Source organism: Erpetoichthys calabaricus, chromosome 6 (assembly GCF_900747795.2).
Source record: "Erpetoichthys calabaricus chromosome 6, fErpCal1.3, whole genome shotgun sequence".
In the NCBI taxonomy this organism is placed as follows: domain Eukaryota; kingdom Metazoa; phylum Chordata; class Cladistia; order Polypteriformes; family Polypteridae; genus Erpetoichthys; species Erpetoichthys calabaricus.
In genome coordinates this window covers 124318851-124338385 of record NC_041399.2, presented here as the reverse complement: position 1 = coordinate 124338385, position 19535 = coordinate 124318851, and the positions used below count along the sequence as shown (strand labels likewise).

At 40.2% G+C, this 19535-nt stretch overlaps 1 protein-coding gene across 2 annotated transcripts in view; it reads right to left on the bottom strand.

Annotated features, from left to right (window-relative positions):
* wnt3a (wingless-type MMTV integration site family, member 3A) overlaps positions 1 to 19535 on the bottom strand; it is a 174662-nt gene that overhangs the window by 51091 nt on the left and 104036 nt on the right. The window contains exons 2-3 of one of the 2 annotated variants that reach the window (XM_051928897.1): positions 16649 to 16832; positions 14727 to 14968 (exon numbers count right to left, since the gene is read on the bottom strand). In XM_051928897.1, the coding sequence (XP_051784857.1) occupies positions 14727 to 14968; positions 16649 to 16758 (352 nt within the window). In that variant the 5' untranslated portion in view covers positions 16759 to 16832. The remainder of the gene's footprint in view (positions 1 to 14726; positions 14969 to 16648; positions 16833 to 19535) is intronic. The other variant, XM_028803906.2, reaches the window with a different exon arrangement.

Sequence of the window (19535 nt, the reverse complement as noted above, 5' to 3'; positions counted from 1 at the left end):
CTTTTAAGTTACATGACCTTCTGCCTTTTTGACTATTAGCCCACACCACCACCTTTAAATCAGAGTTCAGAGTCTTCACAGCCCCGGGACAGAGGCAAACGGACATCTGGTCATGTACCCATCCTATGACAATAACCAATCTCTTATTTTTTGGATGACCCTCTGCCTTCTTGACTATTAAGCCCCACCACAACCTTAAAATCAGAGTTCAGGGTCTTCACAGTTCCAGGCCAGTGCCAAATGGACATCTGGTCGTGTACCCGCCAGGCCAATCATGTGTGCAAAGTCCCTGGACCATTTTCTGGGCATGTAGGTGGCATGCGGAAGGGGACAAAACCTTGGCGCAAGGGCTGACTTTCAATAGATCGCAGCGAGGGAGCTGCTGTGCTAAGTACGACACCCCGGCGCAGAATCAGGTTATCTACGAATGATTTAGCACCGGGTTCCCCACGAACAGTCAGTGCAGAAGAGGAAGAGGGAGTGGCTGCTCATTCGGGCTGCTCCCCGGCCCTGTCTCAAACAGCTCTCTGTGACTGGTCCACCCCCTGCAGCAGGGAGCAGCATCCAGCTATCTCTGGCCCATCAAGGCTCTGCAGTGCTAGGGTATCGTCACATTTAGGAGGGATCTGTACTGAAAATCAAGATCAAGCGAGTTTTTGCCCTTCTGCTCCACAGGAGGTTTCTGGCCTCCCTGAGCTTGCCTAAGGACACCTCCGTTATGTTTTCACAGGTGTACTGCCCCAGTTAAACTCCCTACCTGCCACTGTCCCTGGAGTAGGTTGCACCTGATGGTGGCTCGGGTGCTTGATGCCAGAAGAGAGAGCACCCCCTCCCGCCTCACCAGGATAGTGAAAAAAAAGTGAGAGTAGTGATATTTCACTGATGGCGCCCTGGGCAAGGCCAGGAGCTTCCCACTTATTCAACGCCTCTCATGTCTTTTCACAGCGCCAGAATAGAGTCAAGCTTACCAGCTTTACTCGAAGCACTTCCGGATTGCCATTTACAATTCTGCAAAGTGGTTATGAATGAAGTAATACAAGACAATGGCATCATTGATAAAATTACATGGTCCAACGAAGCTCAATTTAAACTTTCAGGTGCTGTAAATCGCCACAACTGTGTCTATTATTGCACAGAAAATCCCCATGTAATGAAAGAAGAACAGTTGAATCAGCCGGGGATTACAGTTTATGCAGGTCTTTCATGTAAATAGGTACTTGGACCTGTTTTTTTTCCATACAACTCTTACAAATGACCTGTATCTTAACATGCTGAGGGACACTGTTTTACCACAATTACAGAGACAGCATGATAATGAAGACTTCTTCTTTCAACAAGACAGAGCTCCTCCACACTACAGTATTCCATGAAAGTGCATGAGTTTGTTGATGAGGTGGATAGGTCGACGAGGGCCAGTGGAATGGCCAGCACAATCACCAGACCTCACTTCAATGGACTTCTTCTTCTGGGGTGTTGTCAAAGATAACGTTTTTCACATCATGGATGAAATGATTAGCTACATAAGAGAAGCATGTCAAGAAATTGACAGTAAAGAACTCTGTGCCAAAGTGTGCTTGAGTATAGCAAGTAGATTTCAAGAATGTGTAAATAATGAAGGCCAACAATTTGAGCACTTACGAGATTGTACCTAATGGCACTGTGCCATTGTGACATTCTTTTAAGTTAAAAAAGTTAATAAATCTATTGTGTTAATAAAGCTATTGGAATAACCATAACCTTCATGTTTTTTTCCATACAAACAACTGTACACTTACTTTTGCCCACCCCTGTATAAATATTATTTGATTTTGTGATTATTTGGTTTCTATGTATATATTTTTGTTATTTGTTTTGTGGCTGGATGCCCTAAGAGGCAACACCACCCTAACTTAATTGTTAGTAGCCTGCCTCCAGCCTTTATATTCAGGCTGGAACAGAAGGTCCCTGTGGTTTATTTCTTTGGTTATTATTGTGTATATATTTTTTTGGATTTACAATCTTTTCTGATTTTTTGCATTGTTTATTGGATTCTTTACTTGGATTTTGTTTATGGTACTTGTTTACTTTAGCAGTTCCTTTTTGCTCTTTTGTGCTTTTTTTTCTTTTTTCTCTTTGTAAATAAACAGCATCTTTTATAAAGTTCTTGTGAAACAGATTATGAGAAATCTGAGACTGCCTAGTGATTTTTGAACTTTAAAAGTCTGTTCTCTGTTTTGGAGCCTGGTATGGCCTGAAGCTTTACGGTCATCTAGAATCAGGCCTCCCTGGGTGAGGCGTATATTTGGGCTGTTTTTGTAGGTCTTTTTGAAGGCCTTGTCCATTTTTGCTATTTTGTGGTGCCGGAATCACATCATTACTAGTTGTTTATGAAACATTTTAGTTCTATTATTTCTCCAATCATGTCACATATAAAAATACTCAAAATACAATAGCTTGGACACCCGAGGCTCCAAAGTCTACGGATATGCTTAAACAACTGTTCACTTCTTTTCTGATATTACAGCTCCTGGACTTCACTAAACGTAACTGAGGCAGTTTTCTCTATTGTTGGAGTGGATACCATTTTATCTCACAGAACTAACCACAGTGACGCGTTGCATCCTTTGGAATTTTCTCCTGAAACCTTTAATCAGCAGAACAAAATTATGAGTAGGGAGTAGAGATTTGTTGTCAATTAAAATTGGTGCATGGAGACAATGACTAAAAAGTGCTGAGTTTCCTGTTGTTATTTATACAGCCAACAAGAATGCAGTTTATTTTAAATATGCTCAGAGATGAACATAGCAGGCTACATTTTTGATTAGTTTTGATTTTGTAATGTATAACCATGGAATAAAAATGGGAAAGCTGACAACTTGTCTTGAAAGTTTGATTCTGATATTCCTTAAAAGGTCACAGAAAATGTAGTACTTCCTGAGAGGTTTCTAGTAATTGCCTGAATGACAAACCCCAGAAAATTAATAAAGTTACTAGATTCAACCTATATTATGCAACAGAATATTGAAAATATGTGCAGCCGGAATTTAAGATAGAAGTATTTAATTGGAGTCATCAGAGTAACACTTTTGAATATCAAAGGAATAATTAGCATGGGAATAATAATAATAATAATGGGTCAGGAAACAAACCAAAAATATAAGCAAAGACTACACTCACCCAGGCAACCATCTCTTTCAGTTGTTGCCATCAAGGAAACATTACAAGTCATTAAAGTTAAGAGCTACTAGACATAGAAACAGTTTCTTTCCTACTGCATTCACTATGGTTAAACACGGTCTCTGATTCAACTGTATCTTCTTGATTTCTAACCTCTTCCAATCAGTATAAATTATGTTTATTTTAAATAGGACGTAACTAATATATTTTGAGGCTAGGGATCTGCACTGGCAATCGGAAAGGTTTCCGGTTCAAATCCCGTAAATACCAAAAGTGACTCTGCTCTGTTGGGCCCTTGAGCAAGGCCCTTAACCTGCACTTGCTAAGTGCTTTGAGTAGTGAGAAAAGCGCTATATAAATGCAAAGAATTATTATTATTATTACTGGGTAGGAGTGATTCTACTTTACTATATTATTTTATATATCTGGGTTTACTGCGGTGGGTTGGCACCCTGCAAAGGATTGTTTCCTGCCTTGTGCCCTGTGTTGGCTGGGATTGGCTCCAGCAGACCCCCGTGACCCTGTGTTCGCATTCAGCGGGTTGGAAAATGGATGGATGGATGGATATCTGGGTTTACTATATGTAATGTTGAAATGGTGTCATGTATTTTATATTGTGTTGTTTAGTTCTATGTGCTTTGTTATGTGTATGGATGTAACACCAAGGGAAATTCCTAGCAGCTATTTTGCCTTTCAATGAAGTTGAAGTTTAAGTTAATTGAAGTCAATAGCTGATGCAGAAGCATTTCAATTGAAATAATATTTGTAAAGTCTATGTCATGACCTGAGACAAAGACTGGACACCTTTGGTACTGTGTCTCTATGGAAAATCCTTGGGTACCGTCGGTTTGACTTTGTGTCGAATGAGCGGTTGTTCATGGAGTCTCGAATGAGGCACATTGCCTACATTGTGAGGGAGCGTCAGTTACGGCACTACGGCCATGTGGCGCTTTTCCCCAAGGGTGATCCAGCTCGTAAGATCCTCATTGTTGGGGACCCGAGTGGCTGGACCAGACCAAGGGGTCGCCCACATAACACCTGGCTACGGCAGATAGAAGGTCATTTCCGGAGGGTGGGACTGGACCGCGTGTCTGCCTGGGGGGTTGCAAACCGGGATCCCGAGTTGTTTCGTTGTGTAGTGGGTGCGGCAACGCACTGTACCAGTGTATGCTCCCCAACTTGACTTGACTTGACTGTCATATAATAATGTGGTAATTCTATTAGCCATTAATTGTTTATCTAAAAGCACCCACTTAAATCCTTCTGAAGGAAATTCCTGCAGTTAAAAAACTTCTTGATGTATTTTTGGCTGAAATTTTCAGACTACACTGTTTTCTCTCACCAATCAATTCAGATAGAGGTTCTCACTTTAGTTTAGTTTTAGTTTCTTTACTTTAGTTTCATTCTGTGATAAGGTGGGATGCACATTAAACCTCTCTTTGGGCTATCACCCTCAGTCAAATGTGAAGACTGAGTGAACTACACCTTAGAGAAGTTCATTAGATGCACAGTAGATGCAAATGTAGCAAAAATGTGCTATATCACTCTGGAACAAAAATGGCATCATTTGAAAGCTTTTATAGTTTGAAGCCTAATCTGTTGAATTTACAGTCTGTTTCTTTGACAGTCCCCAGTCTTATAAAAAATATTGCTCCTCTCCATGCTACATGCGATCAAGTTGAAAAGAATCTGAGTAATGCTAGTATCCTCAGGCTAAGCAATTTGCCAATCATAAACTGTGAAAAACTCAAACTTTTGTGTGGGAAACAAAATGCTGTTTTCCATTAAAGATATTCAATTGAAGGTTTCTGTCTGTATGTTTACACTGCATTTCATCATTCTCTATATCATAGTAAATAGACAGGCTAACTCTCATATAGGTTGGCTTTACCACCCCACTTTAAACTACACCTAGCATTTCACATTTCATGTTTGAAACCAGTTAGCACTAGTCCTTGCTCAGAGGTAGTTTCACTCTTTGCTCCCATAGAGATACACAGAGAACCTGAATCTGAAGTACAGTGAATTTCAGACTCTTGTAGGAGACACTCCTTGGTGACATATCTTGTTTATTGTTGGGTTACAGCCATGAAAATCATTCCTGGGAGTGTTTAAGGGACCTTCATGCTCCCCCACTGTTGTGATGTTTTCATGCTCTGTTCTGCTAGAAGCCTGGCAGGTGCATCCAGACATTATGCAACAATGTGGTTGATTAATACTGAATTTGATATTCTATTTTTGATTCATACCTCTTTCGTTTTTTTTGGCTCTAGTAACTAGAGTAGTAATAGAATCTTTAGTGATCAGCTCTTTGCAATTCTTGTTAAACTACAAGTACACTTAAACTCTGACTTAAAAACAACTCACAATCCTTACAAAAGACTTCCTTCAGTTTTTAATTCTATTTTCTGTCTTAGTAAAAGACTTCATTTTGTTTTTCGATTTATTTCCAAAAGAAATGTGCACCTCTTACAATCAATACAATGTACTGCAGCTAGGACCGATACTAGAACAATGAAGTCTAACTATAACTGTAGTTCCTAGGTGTAAATATTAAGTTATTTTAACATCCATCCATCCATTTTCCAACCCGCTGAATCCGAACACAGGGTCACGGGGGTCTTCTGGAGCCAATCCCAGCCAACACAGGGCACAAGGCAGGAACCAATCCCCGGCAGGGTGCCAACCCACCACAGGACACACACAAACACACCCACACACCAAGCACACACTAGGGCCAATTTAGAATCGCCAATCCACCTAACCTGCATGTCTTTGGACTGTGGGAGGAAACCGGAGCGCCCGGAGGAAACCCACGCAGACACGTGGAGAACATGCAAACTCCACGCAGGGAGGACCCGGGAAGTGAACCCAGGTCCCCAGGTCTCCCAACTGCGAGGCAGCAGCGCTACCCACTGCGCCACCATGCTGCCCCTTATTTTAACATTTCACTGTAAAATATAAATTTATGATATCACTCCCTGTGGTATAGCGGGTCCGCAGCTCAGAAGGAAAGACCAGTTTTAAATAAATAATTGCGGCTTAAAGAGGAGGTGTGGTAGTGTGGCGGGGGTGGAGCAGTTCCTGGGCACAAGTGTGGGATCACTCATGTCCGTAATTGATACCAGGAGCTGCTAATTGCCGCACCTATGCCACGTTCCCATTACAAATAGGAGAAGCGTGAGTACAGAGAGGAGAAAGACAAATAAAGAAAAGGATGGTGGTTACAAAAGAGAAAAGGGAGAAGACTGGCGAAGAAGACGGTGCAGGAAAGAGTGAGCAAGTGAACAAGAGCAGGCTCGCTGTAATAAGTAGAGGCATCTGGGAAGCGAGCCCTAGCGGGGTGTTTGGCTGGCACATTTGGGGGGTAGGGCCGGATGGATTGGGTCACTCCTACTGAGTTTTACAGATGAGCAGGAGTGACCACGATCGAGGACGGCTTGCCGCATAAGGCCGCAGAAAGAGGCGGGAGTCAGAGGCTTGGGAGGTTGAAGCCCCAGTGTGAGAGCCTTGGTCGCTTGGGAAACCCGAGTTTCAGTCTGGGAGGAGCCATATGGAGCCAGGGCTCGGAAAGCTACCAAACCAGTAAGAAGACTCTCCTGTTGCAGGGCCCGGATAAGAGAAGCAGGGGAGCCGCCAGCTAAAGAAGGCACCGGGGTTTTTAAAGGACTGCTTCCAGCCATTATTGATTTTTAACCTCGTTTTTAAATGGAATATTTATTGGATTATTTTAACCTCCACATTTCACTCTATTTTTAATGGATTATTTATTTATTGACGTTTTGCAGCACTGCACTTTCTTTTGAACATTGTTTGGATTTATTTTGTTTGTTTTTAATAATAGCATTTCTGCACTTTGCATCTTCCCCTTGCTTTGTTTGGTGTCCTCATTGTCCAGCTCATACGGTTACATTACCGACGGTGTTGGGTTCAAGGGCTCCCAAAAGGGAAGTGGAAGTGTGAAGCAGAACCCGCATTTTCACTCTCCCTCCTAAACAAACAAAATTAGGTGATAATATTATGCAGTATGTAACAATGGAAACTGTAAGTTTGGATGGCCAGGATACAAAAAAAAAATCTTCAGTTAGGCTGGAGATAAAAACAAAATCTACAGGGTTAATGCCAAAGGACCGCCAAGCTGGGCATTCTACCTATCATAGATGGTCTAAAGTAGTCCTGATGGTTTACAGGCTTCAAATAGAAGAATTTGATGATGATGGTCATGTGCACATCTGGGGAACCTGTCACTCAAACCATAAATGCAGGGGGCAGCATGGTACCTTGAAGAGGTGATGGTGGCGCAGATTATTACAACAGATGGACTGGAAAAGACAGCAGATAATAGTACAGATTAGTACGGAATTGCTGAACCCAAAGGAAAATGATAATTCAATGCCCATATAGACAGGGATATAACTAAAATGTAGAATGCAAAAATGTACCAGAAACACCAAGGGAGCAAAGATGGCAGAGCTGATTAGGGCAAAGTCCAATTAAGGGCATTTTGTGGTAAAGTGGTGAAGATAAGACAAGAGCTCATATCCAATGAGCACTGAAGGAAGGGTTAATAAAAGGGCTAAGTTAACATGAAGCTTAGGACTGAAACAGTTTTTCTGATCAGAGAAAACCTGCAAAAGAGAAAAGAGAATGGTCGTGTGCAGATAAAGTAAGATGTATGTCTTTAGTGCTGAGCACAGTTGCAGTTGATACAAGTTAAAAGTTAGAAAATGTTGAGGCATGTTCAGAAACTTTAATTGTTTTAAAAATTAGATTAGATTAGATTAGTTAAACTTTACTAATCACAAGGGGAAATTTAAATGCACATAGCAGCAGAACCATAAAAATATAAGGAAACAGACTGTGACCTGTAGGGGGCACCACTGAGCCCCAAAACCCTCCAATACACCAACACAAATATAAACTCAAATGATGATTTATTATAACACAAATCTGCACACGTGATATAACAATTTCATAACACTTATTCTTCCTTTCTCTACCTTCTCCTTTTTTCTCTTTCTTCCTGGCAATCTTTGTTCACTGCCTCCTGACTCTGACCACCCATAAAGGAAACTCTTCCTCTTTTAAGCTGGACCCGAAACATTTCCGGTGCCACAACATTACTGGCAGGAGGCATTTCGGGTCATGCGGAAGTTTATTTAAGTGAGGAAGATTTGTCCTGCAGCTCCCCCGGCAGCATGGTATAACACTGCAGGGCTGTGCAACTCCCAGCCTTCCCTGCAGGCATCCGTGTACGCATTGTCGTCCCAGAGGAGTTCCACTTATTGTATTGGGGAGGTAAATAGTCCTTCTGTTCTTCCAACAAACTGGCTTTGTGGCTGGGTAATGTTCCATGAACTATCCTAGCCAGAGTGCCAGCCCATTCCTGAAGTCCGTTACTCACAGGACAAAAAATACAGACAATCAATCAATCATTCAATCAATATTCAACCATTCCATCCATAAATAAATAAATATATATTGTGCAAAAATTTCAAAATGAACTTTGACCATAAATGCAGGGGGCAGAGTACGTAGGCAGGAAGCATTAAATTGCCTGATAGCAGTGGGTAGGAAAGATCCCCAGAGGCACTCCTAGAGGGGATAGAGGGGATTTTTCATGATGACATCCAATAATAATTTTCTTGAATATACCCTGGGGCTGCTTCCATCCAGTCCTCAAGCCAGCTGTCTTTTCACTTGATCATCAGAGGCACACAGTCCAGGAAATGGAGAGGAGCCTGAGACTACAAGTGTAATGTCATTGTAAGTAAAGGTCATGCAGAATGCAGATGGCAGCTGGTATTCTGGAACATTCTCAGATTTAAAACTAGAATTCCTGAAGCTTATGATTTTTTTTCCTTGTCCCTGACCTCCTTAAATTTTCCTGACATATGCCAAGAAGCTCCCAGCTCCTTATCGCTGCACTAATAGCCTGCTTTTCTTTTGCAAAGGTGTGGATTAGCAGAACGCAGCCTGCTACAAGCATCACCAGACAACCACAACCCCCCCCCCCCCCCCCCCCCTCCCAAATTCAGTCAGACGAAGGCATTGACCTGCTGCATTCCTCACAGCTGAAGTCTGTGTTGCAGTGTTTATCTGGTGATGCATTTATAAGGTAATGAAATACTGTGATTTTACTGTAATTTTAAATACACACTGTGAAGCCCAGGAGCACATACAGCAGGTATCCTTCAATAAGGTCGCGCACAAAAAGGCGAGCTTCAAAAGGGCGACCTCAATTGGGCGCGGCGAATAAAGGCGCGTGTAAATAAAGGCGAGCTTCAAAAGGGCAACCTCAATTGAGCGCGGCGAATAAAGGCATTCGTAGATAATTTAGAAAATAATAAAATATCTACGTGGTTTATTCGCTGCGCCCAATTGAGGTCGCCCTTTTGAAGCTCGCCTTTATTTACGCGCGCCTTTATTCGCTGCGCCCAATTGAGGTCGCCTTTTTGAAGCTCGCCTCATACAGCAACCCTAACCTGACACAGTCAGATAGGACACGACTTTGCCTAATAGCACGTTTTTTTACAGTCATGGACAGCTTTCCTTTTGCTCCACTCAGCACAATACAGTCTACAGCACTGCTAATCAAACACAGTCCTTTTCATTTCCTTCTTTCACTGCCTCCACTGCTCTCCCCGGCAAGCTTTGTTCACCTCCTCCCAATTCAGGCTCCCCGAATGGAGTAAGGAGGCCCTTTTTATTCAGCACCTGGGAGTCAGGATTACCTGAAATCGCTCCCAGGTGTGCTGGAAATCTACCGAATGGCTCTGCGGCTTCACCTGGCGGCCCCCATGGAACCCAACAGAGCTGCACCAAACTCCAGCTCCCAGCATGTCTTGCGGGAGACCATGGTGCCATAGCCACCCTGAAGGGCTGCCTCAGCAATCCTCTATCCCCTGAGTCATCCATTGCATTGGTGTTCCGGCTGGGTGATGGCCGAGACCGCCCGTCACAATACATTTCATTTGTGTTCTGTGTCTACAATGATCTGTGTAAATATAGAATGAAAGAGGAAATGCAGGGAAAGAAATTCTGAACACACGGCTAAAACAGAAAATGTTTTCATATGTTATAGTAATAACAACATAATTTTGATGTGAAGTGTAGGATGTGTTAAGCTCAAATATCCAAGAAACACTTTCACACAAGTATACTTTTATTCAAGAATAAAACCGAAGAAAAAGAAATTTCTCAAATAACATGTTGCTGAAGCCCAACTATTACTTGGTACAAAATAACGTTCGCATATGTGTGTGTTTGCGTGTTTCATTTTCAACCAGTTGTCACAGTGGTAACATTGGTCTGTCACTTATCTTGTTGAGGAGCTGGGCTCCTTCTCTCTTTTGCTGGCATCTACACAGTAGCTCTGCTTGCAGCCTTGTGATTAGTTCCAGTGCTCTGGGAGACAAAGGCTGCAGGTCTAGCAGTTGCTGTCAAGTGTAAGTGAGGGTACGTTATTCCTTATCCTTCATTCTACCACTAGGATGATTGCACGGCTTTCCTTAGTGCTTACTCTCCACATTCATCACTGGTTCTCTTGTCTACTGTTCTTCCAAAGCTCCCAGAATACTTATGGAGTTTAACAAAATTTTGATCTTAATTTGTTTTCACACTATTGCTTTTTCTTAGTGTAAATTTGCTACTCTAATTCATGTTTTTTTAGTGTAACAGAGAGAATCAGTCTAACTTAGTACAGTGCATTAAGTAGACCACAGCCTGATTTGAACTACATTACCACGACATGGCTTACCACTAGCAGCTGGAATTTAACAACAATCTACACACAAACACTGTTAAATGTATTTACAATTATAAATCACCCTGCTTGGATTAGTTATTCTGGGTGTATTACTGTATCTGGTGTTCATTTCATAGTGCCTTGAATTGGTTGCTGTTAGGTTTGATTCTATGTGAGACTGTACTGAAAACTTAGGGATGTAAAAGTCAATAAAATTCCAGATTATCTAAAAATGCATTACACAGTAGTGTTTAGCTATGCATTTTGAATTGTACATAACACAGTTTCTTCCATTCGTAGTAAATGATTATTAAAAGAAAATTGTCTAGGATACCAGACAATCCCAGGTTGTAAGAGAACTTTTAACAGTATGTCAAAATATATATATATATATTTTTTATCAAACATAACACAGTAGGGCACGAAAACAGAAATAAATTGAAAATATTCAGCTCATGTCTGTTTTAATTGCTGTCTTCAGACCATATAATTATCTATTGACATGGCCTTCATGTCAATTTTTTTTTCCCCAAGGGAAAGCTTTGCAAATCAGCAAATCCATTATAGTATTTTTTATGTTAGCTCAGTGTGGATGATAAATATAGAAGGTAAAAACAATAAAGTGTGAAATAGATAGATAGATAGATAGATAGATAGATAGATAGATAGATAGATAGATAGATAGATAGATAGATAGATAGATAGATAGATAGATAGATAGATAGATAGATAGATAGATAGATAGATAGATAGATAGATAGATAGATAGATAGATAGATAGAACTTTATGTGTCCCTTGTTGGAATTTTGCTTTTTTACAGAAGCTCTTTTAATAAATAAATACATAAATAGTTAAATAAATATACATATTTACACACACAGTATGGTCTGAACAGGCACTAGGATGACTAAAAATGAAAAAAATGTAAAAAAAGAAAAGAAAACATCTGACTTGGAAGTTACCATCACAGTGATGCATTAGGTGTATTGCTGTCGGTATAAAGGAACCCAAAGATTGTTTCTTAACACAAGTTTGATGATTAAATGATGTGCAGTGCTTCAACTGACACCACTGTTAATGTTAGAGCACTAAAAAACCTAGTCGCCAGCAAGTGGAGTTGTAACTTATTGCCACTACCTAGCTTTTGTAGCTCACTTTAGTCTTTAGAATTTAGGAAATGTGTAACCTATTAGAAAAGGGAAATACTTATTTCCTTATATACATATATACTTTATTAATCCCCAAAGGGAAATTCACATACTCCAGCAGCAGCATACTAATAAAAACAATATTAATTAAAGAGCAATAAAAACGCAGCGCAAGTTAAAAAAACAAAAAAAAGCAAGGTGGAGAGTGCAAGGCAGGTATAATAGACAATAAACTTGTATAGTGTTAACGGTTACCCCCAAAGGTGGAATTGAAGAGTCCCATAGTGTGGGGGAGGAACGATCTCCTCAGTCTGTCAGTGGACCAGGACAGGGACACCTCACGCCTGGACAAACTGGTAAGGAAGGCAGGCTCTATTGTAGACATGGAGCTGGACAGTTTGACATCTGTGGCAGAACAGATCAACAACATCTGTCTGGAGATGATACTGTTCAGTGGATGCAGTGGATTCTTCATGATTGACAGGAGCCTGCTCAGCGACCGTCACTCTGCCAAATAGGTCAAACTGTCCAGCTCCGCACCAGTTTGTCCAGGCGTGAGGTGTCCCTCCTCTTTATGCTGCCTCCCCAGCACACCACCACATAGAAGAGGTTGCTCACCACAACCGTCTGATAGAACATCTGCAGCATCTTATTGCAGATGTTGAAGGATGCCAGACTTCTAAGGAAGTATAGTCGGCGCTGTCCTCTCTTGCACAGAGCATCAATATTGGCAGTCCAGTCCAATTTATCATCCAGCTGCACTCCCAGGTATTTATAGGTCTGTACCCTGTGCACACAGTCACCTCTGATAATCACAGTGTCCAATTTGGGCCTGGGCCTCTTAAAATCCACCACCAGCTCTTTGGTTTTGCTGGTGTTCAGGTGTAGGTGGTTTGAGTCGCACCATTTAACAAAGTCCTTGATTAGGCTCCTATACTCCTCCTCCTGTCCACTCCTGATGCAGCCCTTTGCTGCTGACCACAATGTCAGACCTGCAATTCCCAAGACGCACATACTGAGGTCTGTCTGTAAGATAGTCCACAATCCATGCCACCAGGTACGAATCTACTCCCATCTCTGTCAGCTTGTCACTAAGGATCCGAGGTTGGATGGTGTTGAAGGTGCTAGAGAAGTCCAGAAACATAATTCTTACAGCACCACTGCCTCTGTCCAAGTGGGAGAGGGATCGGTGTAGCATATAGATGATGGCATCCTCCGCTCCCACCTTCTCCTGGTATGCGAACTGCAGAGGGTCGAGGTCGTGGCAGATCTGTGGCCTCAGGTCGTGAAGCAGCGGCTGCTCCATGGTCTTTATCACATGTGACATCAGAGCAACAGGCCGGAAGTCAGTCAGCTCACCAGGACATGGTACCTTTGGGACTGGGGTGATGCAAGATGTGTTCCAATGCCTTGGGACTCTCCCCTGTTCCAGGCTCAGGTTGAAGATGTGCTATAGAGGACTCCCCAGCTCCAACGCACAGGCCTTCAGCAGTCGTGGCGATACTCCATCTGGACCCATGCTTTGCTGGCCCGACGTCTCCTCAGCTCTCTGCTTATCTGTGCTGCTGTAATTGTGGGTGGGGAGAAACTCTCTCCTATGCTGGTATCAGCAGAAGGATGGGTGGAGAATGCAGTACTCTGAGGTGAGAGTGGGTTAGGGTGGTCAAACCTGTTAAAGAAGTTGTTCATCAGGTTCACTCTCTCCACATCTCTCTCGATGGTGGCACCCCGCTTCAAGCTGCAGCCAGTAATGATCTTCACCCCATCCCACACTTCCTTCATGCTGTTATTCTGCAACTTCTGCTAGAGCTTTCTCCTGTACTGCTCCTTCGCCTCCCTGAGCTGGACTCGGAGTTCCTTCTGCACGCGCTTGAGCTCATGCTGATCACCGCCTTTAAAAGCCCTTTTTTTCTGGTTCAAAAGGCCCTTGATGTCACTTGTAATCCATAGCTTGTTGTTAGCATAGCAGCGTACTGTTCTTACTGGAACTACAATGTCCATACAGAAGTCGATGTAGTCAGTAGTGCAGTCAACAACCTCCTCAATGTTCTCACTATATGATCCCTACAGGATATCCCAGTCTGAAGTTCCAAAGCAGTCTCTCAGAGCCTGCTCTGCCTCAGGGGACTACTTCCTGAATGAGCGTGTGGTTGTAGGTAATTCCCTCACTCTTGATTTGTAGTGAGGCTGAAGCAGAACCAGGTTATGATCTGCTTTCCCAAGCGCAAGCAGCGGGGTGGCACTGTATGCGTCTTTAACGTTTGCATACAGTAGGTCAATAGTCCTATTTCCCCGGGTGTTACAATCCACATACTGGATTGTAAATAGTATTACAATTGGATATAATTTAATATTATTAAGCAACATTTTTTAAATCTGTTCACTATTTACTCTGCAATGTATTACTGAATATGTAGCCATTTGTAATGTAGCCATTAATTCAAAATTAACATTGTTTCATATGTAGATATTATTTTAATCCAGCTGAAGCAAATAAAATACTACTGTATCTGTGAGGTTTCTAAATAAAGACTATATGTATACTTATTCTAAGGTCTTAAGTTTATTATTCTTCTGACTGTTTCTCAAATAATACATTATTCTGAAATTGAAGCACTTGGACATACAGTATACTAATGCTTAATGATTCTTCCTCTTTGTTGCCCTTGCTTACCTTTATCGAGCACTGGTCCAAAGATGGCCAAACTATCATTGATGGTTGTGCAATTCCATCTTCGTCCTCGGAATTGATGTTGGCACTCCTGTATTCCAATTTTTACTCCTTCTGCCACACTAGGCATGATTTCTACGTAATTTCGACAGAACCTAAGTTGTTTTGGCACTAAGCCTGGAATGCTACCACACAGTATTGGCTGAGTCCCTAGAGTTGAATACTGGTGTCCCACAGCTAAAGACCTGCAGAAAGAAGAAAGGTTAGTGAATAACTGCAGCAGGCAAGCCCATTCATTCTTACAAAAATATATTTCCAAAAGGTAAAATGTATGTAATTTTCTTGAATATTTTTTGTATTTTATGTAGAATTGCATTAAAAAACAGATACAATTAATTTGTCACCATTTTTGGATTAAGTAAAATAGATCTGGGCCTCAAGTTCAAGTTGGTTACATTGTTTTTAGCCAAGTTCACTCATTCTGATATATATATATATATATATACCCTTATGTATCCTCTTACTCTATCAGGCAGTATATGAATATACATTAATTTTATAATGTTAAATGAAATATTCAGCTACCTTGATCAGGACAAGCAATTACAGAAACTGACATAGTAAATGTATTATTATTGTGGTCTTTAACTCTGAAGAATCTTAATACACTCTTATTTGTACTTAAAAAATTGCATTACTGTTTCCAGTAGTCATGGGTGTCCATAAAGAAAGTAATTCCAGTTCAGTTGCACCTCTGTGCTTTTCATTAAAAGACTGCTTTAATTAAATGCAGTTTGAAAGTAATGAAAGCAACCTTTACAACGCATCCTGAAGAAAACAAATACATTCTTGTGAATGAAACAGTAAGCTTAATTACTTAGACAGAAACAGTTGTTGATGGGAGAGTACAATGGTACTTTAGGAACACATCTGAAAACACATAATCTGCTGAATTGAATTGCCTGGGCTCTTACTTTAGATATGTTTGTCATCATACAGTAGGTAAACACTGTTTGCACAGCATCTACTACAGGACTGGCTAATCTTGGTTCTGGCAGGAGGTGGAGAATCATAATGGTCAAAGATTTTCACTTTAACCAGTTCTTGTGCCTCCGTACCTTTTAATTAGAAAGTCTTGTCTGTTCTTGACATAATTTTGCTGTATCAGAAATTTGTATTAAAGTACATATTACTTTTCCAGGTAGTTTAGCAACTTTTATTTTTTTCTGAATATTTCATTAAAAGAATGAAATAAAGATTATTCAGATAAAAATGGATTGGAGCTAGCTAATTAACTGTCAGCTACCTTGCTATTTTGTACTGTCGTGTTAATTCCTGAACAGTTAAGAAAAAAATTAATTGGGGAACACAGTTAAGCAAATTAAAATCTCAAAATAACAACAGTGGTTAATACCAAATTATTGTAAGTGCCTATCTGAAGGCAAAGTCTGAAGGACTAGTACTTGAAAATCCTAATGTTCTGTATGTTTGCATTGTTGAAAACAAAATAAACACATTGTTCTGAAAATCCATAAAATTCCAATCTTCCCTACATCAATTAGAATCAGCAGAGCACAAAAACATAAGAAAATGTACTATAACTGTAAGCTTGGATAGCTAATGGCTTAATTGTCTAAATATGCTATTTAGACATCATTGTTGGTAAAAAGTACTAATAAACATCCATTTTTCATGCTGTTAAGTAAATGGTATTAAAAACACCTTATTGATATACTGATACCTTTTTAGAAACTGATCATTATTTAGAAACTATTATGCAAAAAGCAAATATTAAGCTTATGAAAGTTATGATATGCATTTGTTTTTAAGTCGGAAGCTAGAAAATTAATCTTGGTGTCATTTTGGGGGTTTTAATACCCAAGGGACTTAATTCTGAGCAGGAATATATATTACTTGGAACTTACACTTTGAAGTTGATTATTTTTTTGTATCTTTTCTGACACCATTCTGGTTTGATGTTGTGCACTGCTGTTTTTGACTTTTGCATAGCCCATTTCCACTGGGATTCTCCCATGATGCACTGAAGCTGTACCAGTGTAATGTGATTGGTTTGTCAGTATAAAGATTCCCCAAAACAGTCACTTGTATCTGAGATTGGAAAAAACATAGCATATTATATTCTTTGATACTCTGATTATTAATTACTATTATATAATTATTATTAAAATAAAGATCTGCCCTTTGTCTCTGATTTTTGGTTTAAGATTTGGTTTTGACTACTCTCTTTTTGACTTTCTGTTTTGACTTTTGCTTGCTTTTTGTATTCATTCTTTCTCCTGACTCTCACTCAAGAATTTTTTGGTCTGACTGCCTTCTTAGTCAGAACAAATGCACATGCAACATTATTATTAAAATACACTTACCACCTCCTGTGCTTTTTGTCTTTTTATTCCTGTTAGGGGTTATCTTACTTCTGGTAGTTTTTTCAGATATCTTGTGTCAATATTTGTAATCATTTATTATTTTTGGGACATTTCAACCATTACTTAGGGTCACATATGTTCACTGCCATTTTGAGTGTCCGCCATTTGGGCACACATACTTGTCTTGAATGTGTCTTTCATGGTCACAGCATATAAGGTCTTCTGGGGAATTCTTGCTTCTGAAAATCTTTGTGTGTCCTTTATCTTGGCTTGTCATATGGCATTTTTTGTTTTTTCTGATTTTAACATCCTGTCTGTTTTTATATGTTTTTCTGCTGGTAACTCTTAAATACTGTCTTCTTTGAAGTCGTAACAATACCATCTGGACCGGGTATACAGTATCTACAGTGGAACACAATAAAGCTTCTTGATGTGATGCAAGAGTCAAATACAAATTTCACATTGCTAATCTGCATATTGAGTACTCAAATTCCCCTGGCACTACATGTTTACTAGTGTCCAAAATTATGAATAAATATTTAAAGAGTTTAAGATCTCCATCAACTCTGATTTTTGATTTATGCCCAATGCTCAATGGCCAAGCATGTTTCTAGAGAATGTTCCAGAAAGAGATATTAGATAATCTCAGAAAGAATCCCATCTTGTTTTAGTGCTACAGTCATGTCTATAAGTATTTGGACAGTGACACAATTTTCATTATTTTGTCTCTGTACACCACCAAAATGGATTTGAAATAAAGCAATTATTTGGCTCCAGTAGACCCCCGTGACCCTGTGTTAGGATATAGCGGGTTGGAGAATGACTGACTGACTGAACTATAGACTTTTAGCTGTAATTTAAGGGGTTTACCAAAAATATTGTATGAGCCTTCTAGGAATTACAGACATTTTTCTGCATAGCGCCCCCCCCCCCCTATTTCAGGGGCTCAAAAGTGTATGAACATTTGAGTGATTATTTATTAATTTATGATCATGTTAGTTTGTCTGAATACTTTTGAGCTCCTGAAAATAGGAGGATTATGTATAAAAATATCTGTCTTTTCTGAACAGCTCATAGAATATTTTCCCTTGAATTGAATCTGATAATCTATACTTCAATCACATCTTGATTGCTTTGTTTCAAATCCATTGTGCTGGTGTACAGGGCAAAAATTTTGAAAATTTTGTCACTGTCCAAATACTTATGGACCTGACTGTATTTTGCACCAGAGGATTAGCTGGGTCCACAGCACCAGATTTTAATAAGATCAGGCAATCCTGGACACAATGAGCCGGATTAACGTGTGTTCACGACAAAATTTACAAGCCCTTATGAGTTGAGCTCTTGACAGTTGATCAGCCAGGAATTACAAGCCTGAGAATCAGATGGGACAACTGCAGAGGGGATGAAGGGGATGAAGTTATTACTGCTCAGAAATGCCATAGTTGTTTAAATTTGATTGCCATACCTGTGACTCTGTGGAATACCTCTTTGATGGCGATTATTTACAGGTAAAATTCCGTTACAATTAATATCTTTACAACAAAATTTTCATTACAACGAAGTATTTTTATGGTCCCAACAGTTTCCCCATATGACACGAGTCTACTGAAATCTCGTTACTACGAAGTACATTCAGCAGATACTTTCAGTACAACGAAGTGCCCAAAAGACCTTGAAATGCTGGAATGAATCATCCACAGAGCAGTTAGTTCTGTGGTTGCAGCTCACTTGTGCACAACAATCCCTGAACAGAAACATTGTAAAAAACATTTCTTTTGTCTAACTTTCCTTGTACTGTTTTTTTGTTGTTTTTGTTTTCAGTGATACCTTTTGCTTATTGTTCGTCAACATTTGAAAAACATCCATTGGAATTTAACTCATTATCACCCTCCTATAGAAATGGCAGACACAAAAAAACAATAACAGTTCATATTAGAAAAAAAAATACATTTTTGAAGCTCTCGATTGCGGCAAAAAGAAAAAAGACGTTGCCAGTGAATTCGGAATTTTGCCATTGACATTGTCAACTTTCTTGAAAAACTGAGCAAAAAAAGAAGAAAAATCTCGGGATGCAAATGTATGTGAACTGCTGCATTTGAAGATGCCATAAAAGCCGTTTCTATGTGGTTCAGTGATGCTTGTTCAAGAAACATTCCTATTAATGCGACACTCATTCAAGAAAATGTGAGGTTTCTAAACTCTCTTGGGACCTCCTCCAGCTGAACAACACACCGAAGAGCATCCCGATTACCGCATCTTTGGAAGACTGTTTATCTGTTGCCCGAGCAACAGCAGGCTCATAGCTCAGCTGCGGCTCTTCACCGAAGCAAACAGAAAAGATCTCGATGGGTGATGCAAGGAACATTGTAAATGCACAGAACAGGATTACTTGGCCACTAACCTGGCCATGACCCTGCATGACTGC